This window comes from Schistocerca piceifrons, chromosome 5, assembly GCF_021461385.2.
Source record: "Schistocerca piceifrons isolate TAMUIC-IGC-003096 chromosome 5, iqSchPice1.1, whole genome shotgun sequence".
Taxonomy (NCBI): Eukaryota; Metazoa; Arthropoda; class Insecta; order Orthoptera; family Acrididae; genus Schistocerca; species Schistocerca piceifrons.
The window spans coordinates 708,047,997-708,060,631 of NC_060142.1; the positions used below are offsets into that span (position 1 = coordinate 708,047,997).

A 12,635-nucleotide genomic window follows, 5' to 3' on the forward strand; every position below is an offset into this window, starting at 1 on the left:
GTGCAGGGAATTGCAATTGAATCTCAATGTAGAAACTGTAATGTGCTGCGAATACATAGAAAGAAAGACCCGTTATCATTTAGCTACAATATAGCAGGTCAGAAACTGGAAGCAGTTAATTCCATTAATTATCTGGGAGTACGTATTAGGAGTGATTTAAAATGGAATGGACATATAGAATTAGTCGTCGGTAAAGCAGATGCCAGACTGAGATTCATTGGAAGAATCCTAAGGAAATGCAATCCGAAAACAAAGGAAGTAGGTTACAGTACGCTTGTTCGCCCACTGCTTGAATTCTGCTCTGCAGTGTTGGATCCGTACCAAGTAGGATTGATAGAAGAGATAGAGAAGATCGAACGGAGAGCAGCGCGCTTCGTTACAGGATCATTTAGTAATCGCGAAAGCGTTACAGAGATGATAGATATACTCCAGTGGAAGACTCTGCAGGAGAGACGCTCAGTAGCTAGGTACGGGCTTTTGTTACCTTTTCGAGAACATACCTTGACCGAAGAGTCAAGCAGTATATTGCTCCCTCCTACGTATATCTCGCGAAGAGACCATGAGGATAAAATCAGAGAGATTAGAGCCCACACAGAGGCATACCGACAATCCTTCTTTCCACGAACAATACGAGACTGGAATAGAAGGGAGAACCGATAGAGGTACTCAAGGTACCAGCCGCCACACACCGTCAGGTGGCTTGCGGAGTATGGATGTAGATGTAGATGTAGAATATTGATTTATCGCTTCAATGTACATACGGACATCATAGATGCCTGGGACTCGAAAGCGTCTCTGGAATCGTGTAGTGTCATTTGAACGAGGATTTATTCACTAATTAAGCTAGATATGAACCCAAATATCCTTTTGATTCTAATTGAAGATATTAACCGATGTAGGGAAATAGTTACCGTCGATTTTTTGTAATTGTGGTTGTTGTATTGTATGCGCTATGGTCTGACGAATACTATCTGGAGTGACCGTAGCGAGTTTAGTGACCTGCGAGGTGTCGTGACTGGGGAGGGGGAGGGGGAGGGTTGGGAGACACACCCCCGGCTCTGGGGAGGCGCCGGCTCCGGTGCGGAAAGACACCACAGTGAGCGGCGGCTGGGCTCGCGGTCGATAGCCGGGCATGCGCGGCGCGGCGGCGTTGCGCGGTCAGCTGGCGGCGGCGTCGGCGGCGGCGTCGCGGCGGCAGTCGGGCCAGTGCAGAGGAGGGAGCGGCGCGGCCGTGCGACGCTGCGCTGCGCCACGCCACCCGGAGCGCCGCCGCCCGCCCGCCGCCACGACGCCGGCCCCGGGCCCGGCGGTGGCGCGCGCCGCCCCCGGGCTCCCGTCCTGACGCCGCCGGCGCCGGCGCCGCCGCCGCTGCCGCCGCCGCCGCCGGCACATGGTGCAGCGCCGCCCCCCCACGGCGCCGACATGTCGTAACATGATAGGCTACGGCCAGTGCAACCAGGGGTACAACAAGCTCTTCACTCAGGTACTCCGCCTCCGCCTCCACCTCCACTCTAGCTGCCTGCCTGCCTGCCTGCTCTCACGCCTCCTCTCTCTCTCTCTCTCTCTCTCTCTCTCTCGCACGCACACACACACCCTTTACCCTCCTGGACTGCGTACACTGTGCTAGGCATCTCCACCCGTTGAACGTCAAGCCACCACGTCATCCGACCACGACCGTAAACACGGCCACGTGATCCACTTTACTATCTGTCACGTGCCGTTCAGTCACCTTTCTCCCGCTACCCGTTCCAACCTACATCCCAACCATCTATTAGATTCATTATGTCAGTTACTCTAAGTGGGACCACTAATTCTGCATAATTCGCGAGATTTTTATTTACGCTCTCGCGTTTCTCCGGTTGCACATTCATCGCCAGGATGGCATTAGTTATTCTCGCTTCTGTTCTTAATATGACGGACGCGCTATTTCGGGCAACGGTGTGTGAGGTGGTCAGCAAATTACGTTCCAGCTTGGACTGACGATAATAAACCAGCCTACCCACAACAACGGTCAAGGCGACACAAATAATATTTGCATAAAATACTTATGTAATGTCAATCACCTAGGTGCAAACCTGCTTTCTGACCCGCTATTTCATCCACTATTGCCTGTGTTGACACGACTCCAGCATTTAGCCTCGATGAAAATTTCGCAATTTCTATACCAGTTACCAGATTTTCTTTCATGCATTGCGCATTTCTACGGCTGCACCATAATAGACCGAGAGCTATTTTTATTATTTGTTCCTGACTGTTCTTACCAAGAAGTGCTGGGAGCTTTCTTTGCAACAGCGTGTTAGGTGGCCAGGATATCACATTACATCGTGCACTGCTAAAAATAAACTGTCATTGCTGTGATGGTTTCGGGTGACCTACGTCTAGGTTACAAGCGCCTGCAAATATTGCACTTGGACAAGTGCATTTAAAAGTACAATAATAGAACCTTACTTACCCATTCATTAAAATAACACTATTAGACAAGTGCATTTAAAAGTACAATAATAGAACCTTTCTTACCGATTCATTAAAATAACACTATTAGACATAAGACTAAATGATTTTCAAGGAAAGATCCTATAATAAGAAAAAAGCCTTAAAAGTGAGGCCGGTTGAACACTAAGAAAGAAGCAAAGAAACCGGGCTTCCTGACGAACAACCTCAATGTTTAAAGAGTCTGTATTAATCAAAAGACAAAAATATGTAAAACATAAGTAGAGAAATGAAACTTGGTTAAATTTTTTTCTCCAATGCCTATGGCTGGCTAGCAACTGCTATAAAAACGGTAAAGAGTCTGTCTCTTCTATTCCAGTAAAAGACCTATGCCCTAGTATCTTGGGGAATATTCCCGTAACCGCACAGAATTTTAAAATCCTTCACACACTCGTCCAAGCGTCGTCTAAGACAGAGGACAAGCCAGTAGGCACTTGTAGGGCTTGTCTTATGTCAGCAGATAAAGTACAGTTGACTAAAACGCGTCGCACTCTGTGTGCGACATTGCAAGCGCTGCACGTTGGCAGCTCCTCTCGCTGGAGGAGAGCCCACGAGTCAGGGGAGGGTCTCATGTTAGTAACATTAACCACGACACCAATGAGTGTGATGCAAAGAATACTTCTACACAAGAAGTACTTACTGTGCGAGAACTACTAGGTCTGTTCTGATGCTTTTTGGCTACACACTAGCTAATATTCGAAAATCCTCATCAGATGGCAGGACTATTCCTGTACCTCCAGTACATATAAGACAGAGCATAATGCACTAGCAGCTGCTAGAAGTCGCCAATGCCTGCCATTAAGAGCTCTCGTTTAAAAACTGCTTTCCATCTGACGATGACAGCGTAGCCGTGAATGCCGCATATATTGCAATATTTTCAACCTACACTCTACTGACTGTGATGAGCATACCATATCCCTTTAGCTCTTTTTTACTATAACACGTCTAACTTCCTTATTACAACCCCTCGTCACGTTCTAACTATTCTTTAGTTGTTGTTCAAAGTTTACTTTCCGCTTTCTGCCGACTATATTCTTGCGCAAGAACTCTGCGCTCCAATGGCTGACACAGAAAGTATCACAGTCTTCTTCTCCGAACGTTGTGTGTCCGTCTTTGAGGCGTAATGAAAACATGATTGAATAAATAAACGTAAATAAACGATAAAATCTACTTGCAAGTAGGGGAAGCATCATCCAATTGAAAACAACCCTGTTCATGTGGAGTCCAAATAAAATCACAACCGCCATTTTATGTCTTGACGTTTGACGTATTTCAGGAGTTTATTTTCATTTTCAACTGCAGTAGGATCTAGAAGTGCATGAATTCGATGTTCGCGTGCACCATTGTTCTGGGTTTGTGTGCGGTCGTCCTTTATATCCTTCCTAGTACCGGCGAAAACAGCAAACTTCTTTATTTGAATGGTAACCTAGTTTGTGGCCGAAATCGTATTTTTATACTATGGGGTTTCTCTCTTCCATACCATTAACTGCAAACTTTCTCTTTCTCTCTCTCTCTCTCTCTCTCTCTCTCTTTCTTTCTTTCTTTCTTTCTCTCCCTCCCACTCCCTCCGTCCACGGTATTTTCACCTCAACTGGAAGAAGTAGTACAAAGATATTACATTGCTGTCGAAAGAACACGTACGCTTCCATTGATGCGACTTACGTAATTTGCATTGCTTGTATATGTAATATACACTATAAGAAAAACATTTGAAGAAAAAAGTTATGGTCATTGTATTCCCCTTGAAAACGGCTGAACTAAATTGCAGGACAACAGACACACATACATAGATAGAGAAATTTATTGTATATAACTTAACCAATGTAAAGATTCTCTTATTTTGAATCTACTATTTAAGACGTTCAACATATTTTATGATGCATAAAAGTAAATAAGTTTGTTTACAAAAATGCTTTAAAATCTTAAGCTGCAGACACCAGGCAGCTAGAACCTAACTTAAACATTCTTACATAACTGATGGAGCTCGAAGCGGTTGGAGCAGCCGTCCACTCTTTTATGACTTGGCTGGCCTCTGCATGCTGCAGCTGAGTCCCTTGTCGCTGTACACAGTCCGAGGTACCTTCAGTCAGCATAACTGAAACGCATCTTTCAGCGTTCCTCTGCTTGTACCTCTTCCAACGACAGTCGACTACTGCAACTGTAAACGCAACCACGTGACCTGTACTGCTAAATGGCGTGTGCTTCTCGGTAATTTACTTCCAATAAATTAGTCTGCATTGAGTATCTGCTGTGTTTCTTTGTCGTTGTGTAACATATCCCCACACGGTTTACATACCAATCGTAACTGTCCATTTATTCTTAACTACCTATTAATTTGTATGTAGTAGTTTTAACTCGCATTGTTTGGACTTGTTCTGTAACGGACATCAGGCGTCATATTAACTAGCAGAGACTTAGAAAAAAGTATCATATATCTCACGACCACATAATCAAATGGCCGGGTTCACCCTTTGAGTGCTGTTACCAGAACCTATCATTACTATTGTTACACAAGTAACTCGTCATTATCGCATCTGAAATTAATTCCGGACAGTTGTTTAGGAGATCTACCGTTCAGAAAGCAATACACAGCTCGCTACAAATGACGCAAATCGTAAGCGACTCGATGATCGGAAGCGATCATAAACCTGATTACTGTGTGTGTAAACGATATTATACAACTCATCACGATGAGTCGTCCTAAACAGCCTCTTACGTTATTGCTGAACTAGGCTTTATCTGATCCGCTACCATTCCAGTCTTTCCGTATTGTCCGTTTCTTCTGTCGTAATACAACACAATGTAAACTGGCAGCCAATTATAGAAACCTGTGTACTATGTCTCGAAAATGCTTACAATACGGCATGAAAAACGGATCTTGGACTTGTTTATGTACTGTGTATTTCTAAATTAACTTTGCATTAACTTGTGATTAGATGACGGGTCACAAGAAACTATTCACAAGGGGTTGGCTTCTACGCTGCCCCTCTATCGTTATCCCGTCAGCTATCACCTCATTGACATTCACGTTCTGTCCCTGGTTTGCGTAATCGGTGCTTGGCCTCCACATCCAATGGTAGCGAAGCTGCTATGACGGCTTACCCGCAGCAGTAAACATTGCCACGTGACCAGCGACACAGAGACCCACTCGCCTGTACGTCAGTTACCCGCCAACCCTGGAGCGCAATCTACCTTCAGTGAGTTACACGGTATACAGCACTTAGCATTTAACAACTACTCCGTTTGGTTTGTGAACGCATGTATGTACATTGTGTGCTCTTGTAAAAAAGTCAAGCGATTCTACGCTCACTTACAAACCTCACGGATTTCAGTTTATCTGGTCTGCTGACGAAGCAGGAGAGATGGACAGTGAGTATGCGGACACTAGGAGATTTTTATTTTGTAGCATCGTACCTTCAGTCTTAACAAAACAAACAGAAAAGCTTGACCAAATATTATATTAAGTTACATGTCTTGAAACAGCAGCATAAACTTTACCAACATAACTTACAAAAATTCTTTAATAATGCGATTTAAATAGAACTCGGTCCTATTTTCACATTACTTTAATATTCGTACACTTTCCAGAACTAAATATTTCAAGCAATTTTTTGTGAAAAGTATGTTTCAATATCTTATCTGGCAGTCATTCTGTTGCATTTCTTCTTTCAAACGCTGAGACATACTGCTACAACATATATATCAAAATAGTCGGTACATAGACTGTCCCTTTCTTCTTTTAATCGATGCTTCGAAGTTTCTTCAGAAGATATTGGTCTTTTTCTGATACCTCACTCTAATTCTCCCACAGATTCTCCATAGGCCTTGTGATTGTGGTGGTGGTTATAAGACTTTTGGGCGATATTCCAGTAAATAATCATCAACAATGCGAGCCTCATGTTTCTGGTGATTGTATTCGTAACACTCAGACGTGTCTCATAAACCCATTTTTCTCAGCACTTTTGCGTAAATTGTTTAGCATGCTCGGATAGACATTTTTCCATAATATTGTCGATGAACACTAATTCGTCCGGTCCCAATGTGGATATACAGTCGGAGACAAGAAAGCTGCCACCTCCGTGCTTTACAGTCGCCTTAACAATTGTCGCTTTAAAGCCTTCATTCTTCCGCCACACCATTCTTCCGTCACCGAGCGAAAAATGTTAAATTTACTTTCGTTGGTAGAAATGATGTGCTTCCACAATGCTGCTTCCTTTGTAACAAACTCGTCCGCAAAGTCCAATCTTCACTTTCGATTCTGTTCATTCAAATACGGTTTTTCCGTAACCGTTCCTCCATTGTAACAACTATCTTTCAGTGCTCTGCGAATCGTTTGAGGATGTACCTCCCTTCCAGTCTACCTTCCTCACAGTCTCGTTTAGAATCTCACTTTTTACTTTTGGTGCTCTGAGTGTAGGATGTTTGTTTATTTTTCGAATTAGATCCATCTTGTCACGTGCATGCAACTTCTTTGGTTGGCCCTTTTGAGGTACAGTCTTTACGGTACTCGTTTCGGAATCATCTGATACCTGCTACTGTACTCATGTTGAACATGACAGCAATTTGTCCATTTGATTTACATTTCGCATTACGAAAAATCACAAGTTGTCGTACATCAAACCTAGTATTAGTTTTGCGTGGCGTTGTACTGTCTTGATAGTCGATCGCGCTTATAAATAAATGCTGCCTTCTAACTCTTAAGTATACAAATTGGCCAGAACGATAAAACAAGTGCTATACTGCCAACTGTCCGAATATTAAAGTAACGTGAAAATCGAAAAGTGTTTCCATTAAATCATTTTATTTAACAGTTGTAAGTTGAGTAACAACATTCATACTATTATTTACAGGACATCTACCTTCATATAATACTTGGTTATTTTTTATTTTTGTTTAATACACTTGTGATGATAAAAAGCATAAAAAAATCTCGTAAGGTTCGAATATTACTGTTACTAACTGTAGCTTAAGATGATATTACTACGTTATACTGGGAGTTGATACGGTGCACTATATGCTGTTTTAATACTACATCCTTACACCGTTAGGGCAGACGTAACATAGAAAGTGTCTGCATGTAACGTTACCGATAGACGTTAACTACTTTCTACGCTTGTATCGCCCGTTGCTAGAATCTTTGCTTGCATTCTGACAGTTTTAGTGCTGGAGTTTGCCATCTAATGTCATACAGCAAATTGTATAATCATTCATTTTCCCTTACATTATTACCAACTTTATGTGCCCATGCAGGGACAGCTTAAGACCGCATTTTCATTGTAGGTAATAAATTTTGAAAAATATGAATAGCTGTACACTTGAAGAAAAGCGTGTAACATTCTAGAATTTGAAGACCACCTTTACAGCGGGTATTCAACGAATTTTCTTAATTTCCTGGCATATTTTCCCTGTTTAAACATAAAACATAATAATGGGTCCTACCTACAGACTAAGTGCAAGTCAGTATTGTTCTAAGTGCAGAAGTGTAGTCTTGCTACACACAGGCATTTTAGAAAGTTTCTTTCGTGTCATACGGCTTCATCGAACTGAAATCTGAACTGGATTGAAAATGAATGCAACCATTATCACAGTAATTATGAAACAGGCTTTAGAAATACTGTAACACTGCTGGTTTTTTGTGAATTTGTTTTTTGCCACGACGCGTTTCCGGATTATCCCATCATCTGATGACCGTAGTGTAAAACTATACAACACGACTTTGACATACCAGTCGTGTATCGTCAATTGAAGCTTAGGTCATCATCAGATGATGGAATAATCCCTTCATGACAAGAAACAAATTCACAAAAAACAGTGAATAGTGGTGAACAATTTTACGGCGTTTTTAAAGTGTGTTTCATAATTTATCATACTGGTACACCCGCCCGGATTTATAACCGCCAAGTAAGCAGCTCACTGTTGCAGACAACTAATACGGGTGTTCTGATAGTTCCTTTTCCTCCACAGAGAAGCGACAAATTAGTCACAAATTAGAGGTAGTGTCACGCCGTTGCCTTGCGTTGCTCGGTGTGCGACAAGTAAGTTTTCCCCCTTGCAACAAATCTTTAACCCCCCCCCCCCCCCGTGCCAGTTGCTCGGGTGGCTGGCCGCAGTGCCTCCGCAGTATGCGTCTGGCGCCGGCAGGGCTGTGTTGTGGCTCGTCCCTGTTTACTGCCACTGTGCCCCGTGCCAGGTCACCGCGTCGCCATGGCGATGCGATCCGTCGCCACGGCGGCACGCGCCACCGACGGGCCGCCACTGTAACCGCCTAACGGACTGTCGGGTCCCGCTGCGTGTTAAACCGGAACGCCGCCTCTGGTACCAGCGTCCGGTCGAAAAACATTGGTATATTTTATGTTTAACTAACAACTAGTCGCATTTTAATTTTTTTATTAGACTACATGTGAAGAATATAATAATTCCAATCCCAAAGAAAGCAGGTGTTGACAGATGTGAAAATTACCGAACTATCAGTTTAATAAGTCACAGCTGCAAAATACTAACACGAATTTTTTACACACGACTGGAAAAACTGGTAGAAGCCGACCTCGGGGAAGATCAGCTTGGATTCCGTAGAAATGTTGGAACACGTGAGGCAATACTGACTCTACGACTTGTCTTAGAAGCTAGATTAAGGAAAGGCAAACCTACGTTTCTAGCATTTGTAGACTTAGAAAAAGCTTTTGACAATGTTGGCTGGAATACTCTCTCTCAAATTCTGAAGGTGGCTGGGGTAAAATACAGGGAGCGAAAGGCTATTTACAATTTGTACAGAAACCAGGTGGCAGTTATAAGAGTCGAGGGGCATGAAAGGGAAGCAGCGGTTGGTAAGGGAGTGAGATAGGGTTGTAGCTTCTCCCCGATGCTATTCAATTTGTATATTGAGCAAGAAGTAAAGGAAACAAAAGAAAAGTTCGGAGTAGGTATTAAAATCCACGGAGAAGAAATAAAAACTTTGAGGTTCGCCGATGACATTGTAATTCCGTCAGAGACAGCAAAGGACTTGGAAGAGCAGTTGAACGGAATGGACAGTGTCTTAAAACGAGGGTGTAAGATCAACATCAACAAAAGCAAAACGAGGATAATGAAATGTAGTCAAATTAAGTCGGCTGACGCTGAGGGAATTAGATTAGGAAATGAGACACTTAAAGTCGTGAAGGAGTTTTGCTATTTGGGGAGCAGAATAACTGATGATGGTCGAAGTAGAGAGGATATAAAATGTAGACTGGCAATGGCAAGGAAAGCGTTTCTGAAGAAGAGAAATTTAACATCGAGTATTGATTTAAGTGTTAGGAAGTCGTTTCTGAAAGTATTCGTATGGAGTGTAGCCATGTATGGAACTGAAACATAGACTATAAATAGTTTGGACAAGAAGAGAATAGAAGCTTTCGAAATGTGGTGCTACAGAAGAATGCTGAAGATTAGATGGGTAGATCACATAACTAATGAAGAGGTATTGAATAGAATTGGGAAGAAGAGGAGTTTGTGGCATAACTTGAAAAGGAAGGGCACCGGTTGGTAGGACATGTTGTGAGGCATCAAGGGATCACAAATTTAGCATTGGAGGGCAGCGTGGAGGGTAAAAATCGTAGAGGAAGACAAAGAGATGAATAGACTAAGCAGATTCAGAAGGATGTAGGTTGCAGTAGGTACTGGGAGATGAAGAAGCTTGCACAGGATAGAGTAGCATGGAGAGCTGCATCAGACCAGTCTCAGGACTGAAGACCACAACAACAACAGACTACATGTTTTGGGAAAGGTGACGAAAACAGGGATTAGCGACCACAAGGCAGTTGCTGCTAGGCTTAATACCGTAAGGCCTACAGACATCAAAAACAAACACAAAGTACATCTTTTTAAAAAAAACAAAGCTGATAACAATGCTCTTAACATCTTTTTAAGAGACACTCTTCACTCCTTACGATCTGATCATGTAAGTGTAGAAAAGTTGTGGAATGTTTTCAAAGAGATAGTATCCACAGCAATTGAGAGGTATGTACCACATAAAATAAGTGATGGTACTGATCCCCCATGGTACACAAAACGGGTCAGATCATTGTTGCAGAAGCAACGAAAAAAAATTGCCAAATTTAAAAGAACGCAAAATCCTCAAGATTGGCAAAGTTTTACAGAAGTTAGAAATATGGCGCGTACTTCAATGCGAGATGCTTTTAATAATTTCCACAACGAAATTCGGTCTCGAAATTCTGGCAGAAAACCCAAAGAGATTCTGGTCATACATAAAGCACACCAGTGGCAAGACACAATCAATACTTTCACTGCGCGATAACAACGGTGAAGTCACTGATGACAGTGCCACTAAAGCAGTTATTTAACACTGTTTTCCGAAACTCCTTCACCAAAGAAGACGAAGCAAATATTCCTGAATTCCAATCAAGAACAAATGCCAAGATGACAAACATAGAAGTAGATATCATCGGTGTAACGAGGCAGCTTAAATCACTTAATAAAGGCAAGGCCTCCGGTTCAGATTGTGTACCAGTCAGGTTCCTCTCAGAGTATGCTGATAAAATAGCTCCATATTTCGCAATTATATACAACCACTCGCTCACAGAAAGATACCTACCTAAAGACTGGAAATTTGCTCAAGTCACACCAGTACCCAAAAAGGGAGGTAGGAGTAATCCGCTGAATTACACGCCTATATTACTAACGTCGATTTGCAGCAGGGTTTTAGAACACATACTGTATTCGAACATTACGAAGTACCTCGAAGAAAACGATTTATTGACATATAGTCAGCACGGATTCAGAAAATATCGTTCTTGTGAAACACAACTAGCTCTTTATACTCATGAAGTAATAAGTGCTATCGACAGGGGATGCCAAATTGATTCCATATCTTTAGATTTCCAGAAGGCTTTCGACACGGTTCCTCACAAGCGTCTTCTAACCAAACTTCGTGCCTATGGAGTATCGCCTCAGTTGTGCGACTGGATTCGTGATTTCCTGACACAAAGGTCACAGTTAGTAGTAATAGAGGGAAAGTCATCGAGTAAAACAGAAGTAATATCCGGCGTTACCCAAGGAAGTGATATAGGCACTCTATTGTTCCTGATTTATTATTAACGATATAGCAGACAATTTTGTAGCTGTCTTAGATTGTTTGCAGATGATGCTGTCATTTACCGTCTTGTAAAGTCATCAGATGATCAAAATGACTTGCAAAATGATTTAGATAAGATATCTGTATGGTGCGAAAAGTGGTGATTGATCCTGAATACGCGCCCGGGTTCCCGGGTTCGATTCCCGGCGGTGTCAGGGATTTTCTCTGCCTTGTGATGACTGGGTGTTGTGTGATGCCCTTAGGTTAGTTAGGCTTAAGTAGTTCTAAGTTCTAGGGGATTGATGACCATAGATGTTAAGTCCCATAGTGCTCAGAGCCATTTGAACCATTTGATTCTGAATAAAGAAAAGTGCGAAGTTACTCACATGAGTACTAAAAGAAATCAGCTAAATTTCGATTACGCGATAAGTCACACAAATCTGAGGGCTGTAAATTCAGCGAAATACTTGGGGATTACAATTCCAAATAACCTTAATTGGAACGATCACATAGATAATATTGTGGGTGGAGCAAACCAAAGACTGCGATTCATTGGCAGAACACTTAGGTGCAACAGGTCTACCAAAGAGACTGCTTACACTATTCTTGTGCGCCCTATTCTGGAGTACTGCTGCGCGGTGTGGGATCCGCATCAGGTGGGACTGACGGATGACACTGAAAAAGTACAAAGAAGAGCAGCTCGTTTTGTATTTTCGCGAAATAGGGGAGATAGTGTCACACACATGATACGTGAACTGGAGTGGCAATCATTAAAAAAAAGCTGTTTTTCGTTGCGACAGGATCTTCTCATGAAATTTCCGTCACCAGTTTTCTCCTCCGATTGCGAAAACATTCTGTTAGCACCCACCTACATATGGAGAAATGATCATCACGATAAAATAAGAGAAATCAGGGTTCGCACGGAAAAAGTTAAGTGCTCGTTTTTCCCCCGTGCCGTTCGAGAGTGGAACGGTAGAGAGACAGCTTGAAGGTGGTTCATTGAACCCTCTGACAGGCACTTTATTGTGAATAGCAGAGTAATCACGTAGATGTAGGTGTATCCGTTGTTCAGGCATTTAGA

General features: G+C 42.6%; 1 protein-coding gene across 11 annotated transcripts in view; it reads left to right on the forward strand.

The window, feature by feature from the left end:
* The window catches only part of LOC124797888 (voltage-dependent L-type calcium channel subunit beta-1), a 739,772-nt gene that overhangs the window by 89,959 nt on the left and 637,178 nt on the right, over nucleotides 1–12,635 (forward strand). Inside the window, exon 1 of one of the 11 annotated variants that reach the window (XM_047260988.1) lies at nucleotides 1,406–1,483. The exons of the other annotated variants lie outside the window; for them this stretch is intronic. Within the exon in view, the coding sequence (XP_047116944.1) occupies nucleotides 1,433–1,483 (51 nt within the window). The 5' untranslated portion in view covers nucleotides 1,406–1,432. Of the gene's footprint in view, nucleotides 1–1,405; nucleotides 1,484–12,635 lie in introns of those variants that run through there. 11 annotated transcript variants of the gene reach the window in all.